The sequence below is a fragment of the Phlebotomus papatasi genome, chromosome 3 (genome assembly GCF_024763615.1).
Source record: "Phlebotomus papatasi isolate M1 chromosome 3, Ppap_2.1, whole genome shotgun sequence".
Taxonomy (NCBI): domain Eukaryota; kingdom Metazoa; phylum Arthropoda; class Insecta; order Diptera; family Psychodidae; genus Phlebotomus; species Phlebotomus papatasi.
The window spans coordinates 9,021,678-9,037,929 of record NC_077224.1 but is presented as its reverse complement, the minus strand read 5'-3'; the positions used below and the strand labels follow the sequence as shown (position 1 = coordinate 9,037,929).

Below are 16,252 nucleotides of genomic sequence, written 5' to 3'. Positions count from 1 at the left end.
TTAGGAAAGTTATAAAAAAAAAGCTGTTATTTTTGGCGTTCTGTTATGCCGGCTTCAGACCTAAGGCTTAGCCATATGGCTTATCTTTTCTAATTTCTTATCAATCAAGATTTCTTGGGATATTATCACTTAAGATTGGACAACATTGGCAAGTGATCCATTAAATTTTGAAAAAGCAATAAAATTAATTACAATTTTGAATTTCGAGATCTGAAGCCAGCTTTAGATGTTACCTCTTAATACAGGACACAATGACGATTTTTTCTGAGTGTAAAATAAATTTTATTGTTTGATAACAAACAATATTTTTTGCCATATAAAAATCTTTATATAATTAAAAAAATCCAACTGGACAGTATGAAGTATGACTATACTAAATTAAGAATTTTAAATTTATTTTTCTTTGAGTAGATCTTCCCGTCCTCTCACTACTTAAAATCGGTTTGATCATTTTGCAATAAACTTTATGCAAAATTGCATCATAAAATGATCCATCTAATCATCGAAAGGCCACCCAGAGTCAATTGTTGGCTCGACTTTCATGATGATCATGCCTGAGACTTTCTTTTTCATTTTGGCCAAGAAGCCGCAAAGAGTAAATGTACACTGAGAAAAAATTGTATTTATTCTCAAAGAAAAAAATGTGACAAAAACAAAGATGTTTCTGGCTTAAGTAAACATAATTAAAAAGGAGATATCTCTCAGAGTTGTAGAAATAACACGTGACCAACAGACAGAAGATCTTCAGGTAAAATTATACACATAAAAAAAATTGCAGAGGAACAATCACTGGAGCCTCTCTTCGGATGACAGGAAGGTGATCTCCTTGGAGAATCGATCGTGGATTTTGTCGGAGATTTCGTTGGGCACGAAGTTGATATCAGTGATAGCTGATTGGATCTCTTGGAAGGCGAAATCTATGTCCTTGACTTGAGGATCCATTCCGCAGATGGCAAAGCGGATCACTAGCTTCCCATGAATGTTGCCGTGGATCATGAAGATCCTTTTGCGTTCTGTGATCTTGTCTAGAAGCTTCTGAGTGGCTGAGCACTCGCCACGGAGCCGGAAGCATACGAGGCCCATTGAGGGCTCTCCAATCACCTCAAAACGCCCATCGGCTGTGATAAGGGCTGCAAAATGTTGAGCCAGGTGAATATGATGCCTGATATTCTTGCGAATCCCTTCAGCTCCGACAGTTCGCAGCGTTATCCAGAGCTTCAGAGCACGGAAGCGTCTGCCCAGAGAGATTTGCCAGTGACGGTAATCTGGAGCTTTGGACTGGCCCTGATAGATAAAAATAGTACAGATTTATTAGATTTATTAATAAAATAGAAATTCGTATCGAAGTCGGAAGTCCGGAAGGCTTCGACATACTCAAAAATTCAAATATTCAAATTGACACGTTATCACAACGGGAAATTGAATTTTAATAAATCCCAATTTCCCACGCCAAGTCACCCAATAACCTTCCTGGAAAACATGAAATTTTCCACATTCCGTGATTGTCAATTCCTTGAACAATTATCTCATACTGCACGCATTTCATGCATTCCAATTAAATTCTCAAGCTCATGCCACTTCCCCAACCTCCGGATGATTTTTTTTCCGGGAAATTGCATGGGATGATGGGCTTGAAACTCACCTGGAAGCGATGCTGCAGATAGATGCGATCTACATTGAAAGCTTGGACCAGGAGATCGGCATTCTTGAGCCACATGGCGCAGCAATCGAAATTGACCATCATCCATTTATGGGCGTTAAAGTTGAAGGATTCAGCCAGTTCCACTCCCTTCATCAGATGATGGTATTCCGGGCAGCAGAAGGCAGCTCCAGCATAGGCAGCATCAATGTGAAGCCACACGTTGTATTCCTTGCACACCTTACCAATCTCTTCGATATCATCAAAAGCGCAAGTTCCCGTGGTGCCTAGGGTAGCAATGCAAACCGAAGGGATATTCCCTATTGCAAGATCCTCCTCAATAGCCTTCCTGAGGGTATCCCCCCGCAGAGCACATTTGGCATCCGTGGTCAGGAGACGCATTGGCATAGCTGCGAGGATTCCTGCCTTCTCCACGGCACTGTTGCTCTGGTCACTGCTGTACGCCACCAAACGTCCCCGGATATCACTCTCAGTCATGTCCGGAGACTCCTCTCCAACACGCCGGACACTCTGCTCCCTGGCAGCTAGAACAGCAATCAGAATTGAATCACTGGCAGAGCCCTGGATTACTCCACCGCCAGGACCATCGTGGCAATTGAGGAATTCCTCAGGTAAATTCAGAAGCTTTCCCAGCCAATCCATCACGATCACCTCGAGTTCCGTGCATGCTGGACTGCAGAGCTAGAGAGAGAAACAAGACATAAGGCACGTGATTTGATGAATGTAGGCTGAACAAATATGAAGTTGCTCAAGCAAATTTCTTCTTGAATTTGAGGAAATCAAATAATGCTGATTTCACACACTGAGAGGAATACGAAAAAGTTAAAATAACATTCTGGAAATGTTAATTTTACCCTGCAGTATTGATCCAAAATCGGTGTAAATATTACCCTGTTTAGGTGTATTGGGGGTTAAAGTTACCCTTTTTCGTGTTAATTTTACCCTTAAAAAGGTGTAAAATGAACATAAAAAATGCTGTTATATTTTTACACCTAAAAAGTGTTAAATTTCTGAGGAAAAAATGTTAATCGCACCCTCTTTTTTCTCTCAGTGCATGATTAAATTTGAAAAGAGAAATAAATAAAAATAGGGGGAAGAGAGGCACTTTTTGAATTGGGGCATCTTTGAAATAGGATTTTCCCTACAATTTTTAAATGCAATTGAGTCTTATCATAATAATTTAGCTAAAATTCGAGCTAAATTATAACACAGTTTGGTCCAGTTCCATTTAAAAATAGGAGGAAAATAGCCCAATTTAAGGGTTCGCCAATTCAAAGCTGCCCCACTTCCCCATAGACTTTTTTCTTAACATTTGAATAGAGATTAGTAGGTTAGTTACACGGAAAATATTGGCTAACTGAGGTCAGTTTTTCATAATTTAAAAAAGATGTGTTATATTTAACACCCTTTTGACGGATTTAGGCCCATATAAAGCTAACGTAAAAACGTTACAAAATTCCAAAAATAAAAAAAAAAACAGAGAAGTGCTTCATTTCTTTAAGTAAAGGATTTGCTTGCAGCTTAACACGATCTTAAGGATTATAACAAATAAATTTTGTTAAAATATTATTTTATTTTTATAAATTGCTCATGAGTAGAGTATTTACTGTAAGAGATACATCTGCTTTTCCCTTTATATATATTTTTTTAAAACAATTTCCATTTTGTTTGCTACCATAATTTTCGATGTCTTTAAGCTTTTATTGCCTAACATTTAGATATTATGCTTAGTGCTAATTTAGTAAAATTTAAAAAAAAATATTACAAAAGAAGATGCTATTCAAAAGAAGTAAGACAAGTTAAGACAACATGTAGGGTAAATGTCCTAATTCAAAACCATTTCCAAACACTTTAACTTTGACAGAAGATTCAAAATATTAAGTTCATATTTTTTCTGAAGAGAATTACATAAATTTGCTCCTTGACTCTTCTAGAATGTGACTTTTTAGTGAAAATTCTTTAGATATAATTTGAAAACTTCTTACATACAAGAAAAATGCACGAGTGTAAAATGCTTCTATTGGAAACAAAAATGTAGACAATGGAAATTTTCTAAGTGGAGACAAACAGTGTAAGTGAAACCGCGACGAAAGGCTTCCAAAACCTTGTTGAGTTGCTCTTGAGTGCAGGGTTGGTTCTTATTCCTGGTCTTTTCTCCTTTACGATCTAAAACAATAAAAGAATCTCTCCAAAAAAAATCATATTTCCGGGGTTTCTTATTGAAAAACACCCTTCTTGTTCACGATAGGTAATTATTTCAGTTGAAAATTTCACGTACCGTTAACAAAAAGGATTAACACTTAATTTTACTAAAATTAGCGAGAAATATGACATAAATGTTAAACAAAACGAATAAACAACAGTCACTTTATTGTGTTTTTCATTGGGAAACATGGTCGATCTATGAAAAATTCGATGGTGAAAAGGTACACTTTTAATTTTTCTGAGAAATTTACAAATTAAAATTTGTGAATATGAATGGATTTTCGCTTTATTTTGAGGAAAATTAACTAAATAATGAAACTGTGGTATAGAAAATATATAAATATAATAATTTAGTACTGTATTCATCGTGAAAACAGTGACGTTTCGAAGGTTTTGAATTAGCTTAATTTACCCTTCCCATAGAAAGCGTATACCGAAGAATTGATAAGTCTGAAATTTAAATATTAATAAACATCTAAAAAAATAAAATAAAAATGATTCAAGCTAATTCAATCATTTTACTTGATAATTGAACTTTATATGTTTTCTACTCAACTTTAAAACATTTAACATACTGCAATTTGTTTTGATTTATTTATTTAAGCATTGAAATTTAAATAATAAATAATTAATATAATGATTATATTTAAATATTTAAATTGGAAAAATGTATATATAAAATAAAATTAAATTTAATAATTATAATAATATTAATAAATAAATATTCCAAAGTCATTGGAATTTATTTCTTTAATATTATAAATACAGGGATTAGGAAAAATCGAATATTTAAATTTTATTTTATTATAAAATTTGTAAAAATCTATTAATAGAGCTTTACTATCAACTTTATTTATTAATTTTAACAACTTCATTATAACTTTATTTAATAATTGTGAGGTTAAGACTTATATAAAATAAGATTAATAAAACGTTTATAAAAATAAAAAAAAGAATGGTCAAAGCTAAATTAATTCTCTAACTTAATTATTTCTTTTTATAGGATGAAAGGAACACCTCTTGACACTTTAAGAACTCGTGACTGGATCAGGATATATAAACACCCTAGGGGAGACTGAGGCAAAAAGTCACAAATCGAAAATTTCAAAATTCATTATCTGCCCAGATAAATAAAATAGCGGCTTAAAATTTTTTCCATAGATAGCTTACATAGACCTTCTTCGATGTCGTATGTTCCTTAGAATCCGAACAAGGAATTTAGAAAATAAAAAATAACAAAATTTTTAGCCCCATTTTTGAAATATTTTCCTTGCATTATTTACTTATTACTCAAAATTTATGCACTGATGATTATTTCCTAAATGATGTGGATTTTTTGAATACCAAGCCGCATTCTATTTTAAAATTTTACAAAGATTCTTCTCTCAAGAAATCTTTTTATTAAGAACGACCACTTGGTGTAAAAAGTAACAAAAGGTATGGAGCAAAAAGTAAGAAAAACCGAAATAATTTCTGATGTCTAACAGCGAAAAGGAACGTCAATGTCATGTTCCTAAAGGTCTCAAAATCCTAAATAACGAGTAATTTTAATGTTGTTTTTTTCAGAATCTAATAGATCATTTGTTTCGAATAATCCAATCCTTATTTTTTTTCAAAAAATTTGACTGAAAAGAAATTAGAGCAGTTGAGCTATATGACTAAGCCTTAGGTCTGAGCCTGTATAAAGCTTTACAATATGGCTTAACTTCTACAATTACTTATCAAGAAATATTTTCGGAAAAGCTTTGAATTAAGAATCCGATATTAACACTGAGAGAAATCCGAAAAAGTCAAAATAACATTCCGGAAATATTAATTTTACACTGCAGTATTGACCGAATTCGGTGTAAATATTACCCTTTTTAGGTACATTATAGGTCAAAGTTACCCCTTTTCCATGTTTATTTTAGCCACAAAAGGTGTAAAATTAACATTGAAAAATGTTGATATATTTTTACACCCGAAAAGTGTTAAAGTTATGATGAAAAAAGGTTAATCGTAGCCTCTTTTTTCTCAGTGAAGGATAAATGATTAATTCAATTTAAAAAGTACTAAAATTGTTTGTTATTTAGTGTTTGAGACCATCAGGAACTATATTTAACCTTCAGTCTGAAACCCATGTAAGAGGAGAACATGGCGTATTTTTTTAAGAAAAACAAATCGCGTTAATTCAGAGTTAAAATAAACTTTGAAATAGTTATCAAAAAGTTTTTTAAATAGTTATTAAATGAATAAATAAATTTCTCTTTCATTTTAAATTATTTTTTGATGTATAAGGTATTTTATTGATTGAAGTTCTTGACCAAAGCATTTTCTAATCATTGTAAATCTTTTACATTATTACCTTTTACCATTACTATTAGTATTACCTTTTACAGGTAATATTCCCCAGATATTCATGTTAAAATTGCTTTATCCGACTTATAATAATTTAAATATTTTGATTTAAACATGAGCCGATTAGAGTCTTTCTTTGAATATTATTCTCTAAAAAGAAGTTATTGTAAAGAAACTAAGATAAGGCAAGTCCAGTAAGTTTTGTTCAGATCGAATTTTTGCACAGATTTACTTACAAATCTTTTTTTTTAAATAATTTTATTGTTGCCATATTAACTCGTACAGTTTACAATGCTTATCAATTGCGATTGTTTTATCAGCCGAATGTTTCTACGACCTTCTTAAGGTTAAATATCAGAAAAAATGAGACATTTTCTGAAATATCTCTTGTTTTTATGTGAATCACAATATTACAATGATCCCAATGAATGGTGAGTACTATAAAAAGTTTTCTGAGCATTTTCGAAGAATTTTTAAACTCACCCAGTTGAAGCCTACAATTCCGAAGCCGGAAGACAGAAGCTCCCCAATGACGGCCGGATAGGAACAAGCTGTTGGGAAATATGCGTGAAAATTGGGCGATTGCCAGTGAGTAATTCCTGGTACAATGAACTTCTGCATGTCCTGCATGACTTCTCGCCAATTTTCCGGCTGCTCTGGTATCACTTCCGGGAGGAGCTTGTGCAAATATCCAGGATGAACACTCGGCAAGACATCCCTGAAAACACAAATAAAATCACATAAAATCTCGAAGGCAATTGCCGTGCGTGCGTAAGTGATTTTGGAGGTGTGAATAAATTTGTGATTATCATTGAGAAATCCCATCTTTCTGCTTAGTTGCATGTTCCATGGAAATTAATTGCAATCGTTGATGTGATCTATTGATCAGTGAATGCATTTGTGGCAAGAAAAGCTCAATTATGGGGCTTTAAGAGCAATTAAGAGTTTTGTACATTTTTTTTTAGTTGAAATAACTTACTTAGGGAATGTGTCTTATCATCATGAACGGGTGATATCACCCGGCTGACAAATGGTAATCGGTTTATATTTAGTGACTAGCGAATTTTTAATTAGTGAAAATAGCAAAATATTTTTCGGATAAAAATAATTGGGAAATTATCAAAGTGTTAAAATGTTTTCAGATCAATTTCATTTATTTATTGACACTAAACCTATCAAAATTCGGTCAAATTGACCGGTTTACAAAATTTTTGAACTTACCGCATATTTAAACGGTACAATGTCGGTATCAAACTTTATGAATTTTCTAAATTGTGTATGTAATTTTTCAGTATTTAAATTTAATTTTTTTGTGTTTTTCCAAGAAAAATTTGTTGAGTATCCTACCCTACCGGGGTCTGTCATTTGACCGAATGCGCTAGAAGAAACGTCCAAAAATCGTCTGCAGGTTTAGTGTTAACCAATATTTCAATAAATAAATAGATTTATTTGAAAACTATACTTTTATTTTCATTTTCGGTCCAATTGAGTGTAGCAGGAGATGGATGCAAACGCTGAACTTGAAGTCCTGGAGATAAATTTAAATTTTTTTATGTGGTAAATTCGGAAGAACTAATCAAAAATTCGATTTATGTCAGTTACTAAAAACTTCATATAGAGGTTCTTGCAATTGTCATTTTATGCTCACTGGGCTTTAGTGTTGTTCTACTCCAGAATTTTACCACGAATATTTGTCATATGACATTGTCATACTGTTACAGAATTCCCTTTCTGGTCATCATTAAAATTGTCAAACAGGGGGGAGTGGGTCAGCTTTGAAATAGGGGTAGCTATGAAATTGATATTTTCTCCTATTTTTTGAAATAAAATTCAGCGTTAGCATAATAAAATTTAGCTCCACAACCGGATTGAGAAGCTAAAAATCCCAATTTCAAATCTGCATCAAATTTAAAGGTGCCCCTCTTCCCTCTACATAATTTATAGACCAAAGAAGCGAACATCTATCGTCGAAACGTCGTGTCGTCGTTGAGGTTTAGTATTTCCGTTCTTTTCCGTTAATAACATCATTTAACTAAAGATTCTCAGGTAACTTGAGGATGTGATTATTGATAAAGATCTGATGTTCAATTCAGAGACTAAAAACCTTTTTTATGAATAGAAACCTTGATATATTCGTAAACTCTTTCGGTATCGCAGCATATTGAGCAAGCCATTTTTTTTTGAGTTTTTAGCTGAGAAATTTATTGAGGTCATACAAAAAAATTCCCCGTTTTGAACACCCTTGTTAGTTTGTAATCATCTACAAAAATCGGATTTTTTATCGATCTTGAACCAAAAAATCTAGTCCAAGAAGTCGTTTCTTCCCAGAAAATTCGTATTTTCCTTTGGGTACATAGAGTCCCAAATGAGACGGAAGAGTTAACCCTTTAACGACGAGACTGTTTTCGCGGACCGAAAATCAGCAATAAAAATGGAACCAATAAACAAAATCAGTAAAAGGTCTTACATTTAGCCTTAGAAAATCCAATAGAGTCTGTTTCGGTGTATTTTTTACCTCTATGAGCGATAGGAACAAAAATAACCCAAAAATGTAAGTAATTTTTCTGACAATACCAATGAATGATAATTTTCACTTTAATGAAAAATATTATGTTTGAGTATTGTAGTTTATTTTTCCAAAACGGTTTTGCTTAAAAAAAATTAAAAGTATAAAAAATAATTAAAATTAATTTTCATTATGACTATTTAAAAATTCGTCATTTTTAAGCATAAACATTTACTATTTAGGAAATAGCTGGAGACTTACAAAAAATATCCTAGATTCCTTCAACCTTCTACTTTGCAATTACGTACAAACATAAAAAAAGTAACTAGGTAGTCAGGAAAAATTATTTTCTTTATGGGACACCGGTACTCCAATTGTCCTTAAAGGGTTAAACTACAGAGTATCTTATGCAGTCTTCAAACTAGAGGTTTAGCTCAGTTCCCGAAGGTCTTAAAATCCGAAATAACAATAATTTATATTGGTTTTTAGAATGTAATTGACCATTTGCTCTTAATAATCCAATCTTAACTCCTAATTTCCCAAAAATCTTTACTGAAGAATTTCGGTTCGATGGAATGTGGCAGGAAATAGACGGAAACACTGAACTTTTCTTGATTTTCGCTATTTCATTCTTCAGGTATCGAATATGGTAAGGAAAATCATGTACAGGTGGAGTTGTTACACTGCACTTGGACTTGGATCACAACTTGTTCCGCAATGTTCACCATTTGGCTAACTGACACAGAATGGACATCCATCCTCGAAACGTCGTAGAGAATAAAATAGTAGAAATCAAGAAAGGTTCAGTCTTTCAGTCTATTTCCTGCTACAGAAATTCTTAATTAATAAAAAATTAAAGAAGTTAAGCCATACGGCTATACCTTAGGACTGAAGCTCGTTTTAGTTTTTAGCCACAATTGACTTAAGCTTTATCATATAGCAATTTTAGTTATTATAATTTTAAATTATTAAAAAAATATGTTTTCTGTTAATACGGCTGTGGACGTTTAAGATTCCATATGCTTAATCCACTGATATTGTATTCTGGTTTCAATACAATATTTATCTATTTTTAATTCATTTAATAATTATTTTAAATGTTTTTTTTGTTATTAATTGATTTTGTAATTAAAATGAGCATGAAAATGCTGATTATTTAAAAGATTTGGAAGTTCTTTTCTCTTAAAAAAGCATATTAAACATAATATGCTGCTGCAATATTTTACAAAAATAAATAAATAAAACATTGCTACATTTTATTTTATTTTTATTAAATTGGAGAAGAAATAGTAATAGTATTTACCAAACACCTCTAAGAAAAGATTTAATTAATAAGTAATACAGTATGATTTTATAATTCAAATATATTTGAAAGAAATCATTAAATCTCTTCTGAGAAAACAAATTTATATCCTCAAAATGTCTCAGACTATTTTAAAAACTTGCTTTTTCGACTAAAAATGTATATTGCAGCTTTTAGAGGAATTTTTCACAACAAAAACGATCTTCTAAAATTTGGCTACCACATCAAGAACTTTCGTTAAAAGAATATAATATTTACTTTATTAGTTAATATGTTGTAAAAATTACTACTTTCTTACGTTAGTTTTTAGAAAATGTTTTTGAAAGCACTGTTTGCATATAAATAAGTATTTAATCGAAAAATGAAATTATTTATCCCGTGAAGTAGAATACCTTTGAATTGGAGTTGGGGAAGGTGCGTTACCTTCGGACAACTGAAGCTTCGGACAACTCAAATATTTTCTATGTTTTTTTTAGTAGGTTTTATCCATTGCTCTTTTCAGGAAATTTCAAGCATTGGACTAGCTATGTAAATATAATAATAATCGAAAAAAAAAAGAATTTTAAAGACATATTGGAAAATGAGTTGTTCGAAGCTTGAGTCGTCCGAAGGTAGCGCCGCTTTTTCGAAATTTTGAAATAGGGCTCTTAAGCCCTGAATTCCTTTTTGAAAATAAGAGAAGACACCAATATTGCAGATGCCCCATTTCAAAGCTGCCCTACTTCCCCTTATTGAGTTATTTGATTTTCTAAAGCTTTGATTGCTTTCAAACTCTGGTCAGTTAGAGAACACGATTGAACTATAATATTTTAAGGGATCCAAAAAAGAGAAAAGCTGCTTGATTTAAAGTTACATTGATTTATTAATAAATATTAATATAATATTTTCCTGCAAAAATATTAAAAGTATTTGAGAAACTAACTCCTTTGACCGATTAATCATCTAAATTTTATTAAATCTTTTGCCATTTTTTTATGACTCGTCTTAAAAATTTGTTAAGAATGTTTATGTGAAAAGCGAATCCGGAAATATTTTAGAACTTTTGCACTGCAAAATACTCTGTTCCAGAGAATGTTAATCTTGCTGTAGATGTTCTTTACCATTATTCTCTTAAAAGTAATAACGAACTCTACCGCATTAAGATTAACACAGATTCCAGATCTTTAACTAAAGACCTCTACAGAGTATGAGCATTTTTTAAATACTCGTTTCTCTATCATTGTAAGCAAATACGTATTTTTTTTAAAACAATTTTTGACGAAAATTGCTTTTAAGTGTATAGACGCCATTTAAGGTAATTTAACAAACCTGCATTTTTTAAAGACTGATAAAGTCTTTGATATATGAATTATTGATTAAACTTACTAATTGCTTTTACAAACAAGAATCCACAAAAAGTGAAATCAAGAAAAATTATGAATTATGAAAAGATATTTCATAGTGAGAGATCTAAAATCGTTTAAGTAAGTATAATATCGCATTCGAAAAAATCGCCACAAATCCGTGTAAAAAGTCATACTTTTGCAAAAGGAACTGATTACCGGTGCTAATCACTAAAACCACTTTTTTTATATAATTTTAAAATAAATATATGGTCAGCTGGGTTAGGGACCTCCTGAAGGGGATATTGGAGAATTTGTAGTATTTAAAAGATCACTAAACTTAAGAAGCACTTCACAGATAACCACTGGAAAATTACTGATTGCGAATAATCTCAGTTGAAAAGGAAATCCCTCAATCTTAACTTACTTATCACGGATATTTTCGAGATAATCCGCCACGAAATCTACGGCAGCTCTTCCAAATTCGCGAAACTCATTGACATCCATTGTCCAGTTGAAGCTGTGACCACCGATAATAAAAGAGAGAGAGAGATCTTCCACAACACGATCACACTTGTGAACTGATCTACGATCAACACTGGACTGAAGATCACTGGCGGGCTTTTGTGTGCCTTTAAATGTACCGGAGATCTCTTCCTGAAGTGGAATCTTGTAGAATTGAGTGAGAGTGGAATCTCGTGCACTTTCTATCCAAAACCGACAAACTCACGAACGCGAAATTGCTTTGGGTTTTGGGTAGGGGCACAACCACGCGGTTGAGAGATGATTTTTTTTTAGCGGCTGTTAGATTGCACTTTAGCTTGTTCTTGTGTTGAGATTCCCCGCCGAAAAATAAGCACGCACTCACTTAAAAAATTCACATGGGTTATTGTACTTTCTCCCAACGTCAGGTATTCACATATTCGCGAGATCAAACAAGGTGGGGAAGAGATGTGATAAGGGGCTTGAGATGCAGCGTAGTTCAATGTCAATGGCGAGGAAATTGCTGACCATGTAAATTACTGAGCATCTTTTCAAATTGTCGATCTTTTATATCCATAGATTTATAACAAGCCGGGCTTTAACGGTCTATCAAGCTGGTTTGTGAAGGTTCGAACAAGGCGAAGCGATTCAACAAGGAAGTGTACACCAACTATTTAAATGAGAGTATTGAGGCTTCAATAGTTTGCTCAGCAATTTGATAAATAAGTCCAGAAAAAATAAAATATTTCTGTACGGAAGAAATTTTACTGTTCCCAAAAAATGTTACTGTTCCCAGGACATTTTACTGTTCTCAGGAAATTTTACTGTTCGCAGGGTGTTTTATTGCTCGTAGAAAATTTTACTATCCACATGAAAATTTTTTGTTAGCAAGAAATGTTACTGTTCTCAGAGAAAATTTTACTGTTCTTAGAAAATTGTACTGTTTTCCTAAAAATGTATTGATAGCATAAAATTTTATTGCTCTCGGATAAAATACTATTTGCAGGAAATTCTACTGTTCTCTAGACACACTACTCCTCGTTAAAAGTTTTACTGTTCCCAGAAAAATTTATCGTTCACAAAAAATTTTACTACATTAAGAAATTTTTCTGTTCCCAAGACATTTTACTGTTCCCACAAAATTTTACTGTTCCCAAGAAATTGTACTGTTTAGCAACTGTACCTTTTTTAGCAGTAAATTTTAGTGTTCTCAGAAAATTTTACTGTTCTCAGAAAATATTACTGAAAACTGTCAATCAAAGCAAGTGACGAAAATATTAGTGTTTTCCTCAAAATTTATTGATAGCATAACATTTTATTGCTCTTAAAAAATTAATATTTGTCGGAAATTTCACTGTTCGCAGGACATTTTACTGTTAGTTAAAAATTTTACTGTTCTCAGAAAAATTTACCATTCTCAAGAAATTTGACTGTTCCCATAAAATTTTAACTGATTTTAAGAAATTTTAATGTTTGCAGGAAATTTTATTGTTTAAATGAAATTTTACTGTTCACAAAAATTTTTACTACTTTAAGAAAATTTCACTGCTCCCAGGAAATTTTACTGTGCCCAAGCAATTTTACTGTTCCCAAAAAATGTTACAATTTTCATATAGATTTACTGTTAGCACTACATATTTTGCTCACTTAAAATATTACTGTTTGTAGGAAATTTTACTGTTCCCAGGAAATTTTTATGAACGCAAGAAATGTTACTGTCCGTAAGAAATTTTAATGTCCACAGGAGATTTTACTGTTCCTAGGAAATTTTCCTATTTTCATGAAAAATTAGTATTAGCATAAAAATTTATGGCTTACTTAAAATTTCACTGTTCACAGGAATATATACTTCTCACAGGATATTTTACTAGGGGAAAGTGCTCTCCCTTCCTACGTTCATGCCTTCGAATAATGTGAATTTATTTTGTTTTTCGTAAGAGATTTACACTAAATTATCACAGAATTTTCAACAATTGATGATAAGCCAACTAATATTTAATAGAAATGTATAATTCTCTTAGGAAAACTAAAGGAAAATTCACATTATTCGAAGGCATGAACGTTCGAAGGGAGAGTACTTTCCCCTACTTGTGGAAAATTTCATTGATCACAGAAAATTTTACTGTTTTCACGAAATAGTACTGTTCTCAGTAAAATTTACTGTTTTCAGGTATTCTTGCTGCTCGAAGAATACGTTTCAGTCCGGTATAAATTTTATTGTTAGAAAATTTACTGTCAGCTTAAAATTTTATCGCTCGTCTAAAATTTTACTATTTTCAGGATATTTTTGCTCCTGAAAATTTATTGTTCGTGTTTACTGTTTCTGCAAAATTTTTTGTTCTCAAACATTTAAATGATAGGACAGTCTGAAAGGACGTTTTCTGCGAGATATAGTGACCTAAATAATAAATTTATAAATTAAACAAACAATGTACAAAATATCAAAAATAAATCGGTGTATCAAATATAATACTGTTCCTATAAATAATTACAGTTTCAATAACATTTTACTGTTTTCAAACTTTCTATTATTGGTTTGAAACTTTCTAATCTAGAAATAAAGTTTTAAATTTTGCTAAGTGTGACAAGAAATAAGAATTATTCATGCAGTTTCACAAAAATATTTGTCATAAATTTAATTTTAACTATTAAAAAATTATAACGTTAAAGACAGAAAAAATATAATTTTGCCACAAATTCTTAATTAATATTGTTGTGCCAAACCCTTACCGGTGTTGTGTTCGTAGGTTGATGATCCAATTCAAACACGAATATTTGAAAATCATATTACTGTATTTGCACGGCTCTAAAACACATGTGACAATGAGAACTCTCGGATGAGTAGTTTTCGAAATATACCAAAAAACACGTTTTTTTTTAGAGAAAGGGAGGGATGGGGGAAAATGAAGATCTCAGTTAGATTCCCAAAGTTAACTTATGAGGGGGGGGGTCACCTGAAGACCCCAAGTCGCTATTTCTAACGCTCTGGCTGCTAGAGTCAAAATTATGAATTTTGATCCCCAACCCCACCCCCTGTAGCGGGGGCATCGATGCCAATCGAAGTTTTTTAGTACCACCATTGAATTTGGGTTGCCAAAATTAGGTAATATGCAAAGTTTCATGAATGAACTCGCTGAAGAGTCCGAGAACCTCTCTTGTCAGTGTATTTTACAGTTTGACAACCAACTTTGACTTCACGGAGATGCCCTAATATTCGGCTTTGACAGCTTTGGCCACCAAAAAAATAAATTTCCTGTTAAAATATTTCAACTATATATTATTTTTCATTTAGAAAATGGTCTTCAGCAAAATTGTAGAGTAGTAAAATTCCTATAAGAATGTTCTGATTACAAATCTCTTAGTCTTACGGTAATCAGCGAAAAAATATAAATTTTCCGTGTGTTGGCTTTTTGTTGCAATCCGCTTTATTTTAATTATGTCTAGACAAGGTACGTAAAAAAAGTATTAAACGATATACTAATTTTAAAGAAATTTAAAGAAAAAGTTTTATATTAACAATAAAATGATTCATATAATTAAGAATAAAATAATTCATATTCACAATTTAATAATTCATTTAATAAAGAGAATTTTTAATGAAATATAAAATATAATATAATATATTACATTATAATTAAAATGTTTTCAATGTTTTGTCAAATATATTGTTTTTTATTCTTCTGGTTAAAAATACTTCTGTTAATTTAATCCATAAAAGATTTTTTGTTGGCCGGATTAAAAAATTGAAGTGAAAACTTTATTTTCTCATCCCAAAATGCAAAATGTGTGTAAATTGCACAGAGTGGAATTGTCCACCGACATTTCCTTGGTAATCTTTTTTTCTTTCCCACATAGTTTGTTTATAGGGTTATTTGACATTTCCTCATATTTTGGTGGGAAAATGTGAAGAATTGAAAATAATTGATAATTTGCTAATAAATCATTATATAACGTGATCCAGTGTATTTTTTTGTTAGTGAAATGTTTTGTGAATGTGATAATGGGTCAATGTTGGATTCTAATTCAGGTATTTCACATTTTTCAGGGATTTTGACTAGTCAATATAAATTGGCTCCAAACTTATCTCACAGTGTTTGTTAGGAAAAAGTATTTAGACTAAAATCTAGTATATTTATCCCTCTTCATAAGGCATTCAGTCTTATACATAAGGCACTCCTCAATTTTGAATAATATCGTGTAACAGTCACAAGTGCAGAAAAATCCCATTTGAACGTGAGTGCGAGTGAGACGGACGAGGCTTCAACTCCGGAGGCCTCATGCCGGGGGGTTGGCTGCAATGTTTCAAGTAAAATTGAGAAAAGTGCTGCAGCAGTCCCAGGCAAGCGTCGAGGCAGATTTCCCCTTTTCTGGCTGACTGGACTAGCTGCCAGCTTCGCCATCCTGTATTTTGCAGTTATAACGATCATTTTTAATTT

At 32.0% G+C, this 16,252-nt stretch overlaps 1 protein-coding gene across 1 annotated transcript; it reads right to left on the bottom strand.

Annotated features, from left to right (window-relative positions):
- Positions 1 to 602: 602 nt before the first annotated feature.
- Positions 603 to 12,380, bottom strand: LOC129806628 (3,4-dihydroxyphenylacetaldehyde synthase 2). The gene is made up of 4 exons (XM_055855351.1): positions 11,761 to 12,380; positions 6,686 to 6,920; positions 1,643 to 2,341; positions 603 to 1,284 (listed from the first exon to the last, which is right to left on the bottom strand). Exons 1-4 carry the CDS (start codon positions 11,838 to 11,840, stop codon positions 787 to 789), a joined length of 1,512 nt encoding a protein of 503 aa, XP_055711326.1. The 5' UTR covers positions 11,841 to 12,380; the 3' UTR covers positions 603 to 786.
- Between the last annotated feature and the right edge of the window lie 3,872 nt (positions 12,381 to 16,252).

Coding starts and splice junctions, on each gene's coding strand:
- LOC129806628 (XM_055855351.1), bottom strand. CDS start 11,840: ATGGATGTCAATGAGTTTCGCGAATTTGGAAGAGCTGCCGTAGATTTC. Junction 2,342..6,685: donor GAATTGTAGGCTTCAACTGG/GTGAGTTTAAAA, acceptor TTCTCTCTCTAG/CTCTGCAGTCCAGCATGCAC. Junction 1,285..1,642: donor ATCTGCAGCATCGCTTCCAG/GTGAGTTTCAAG, acceptor TTTATCTATCAG/GGCCAGTCCAAAGCTCCAGA.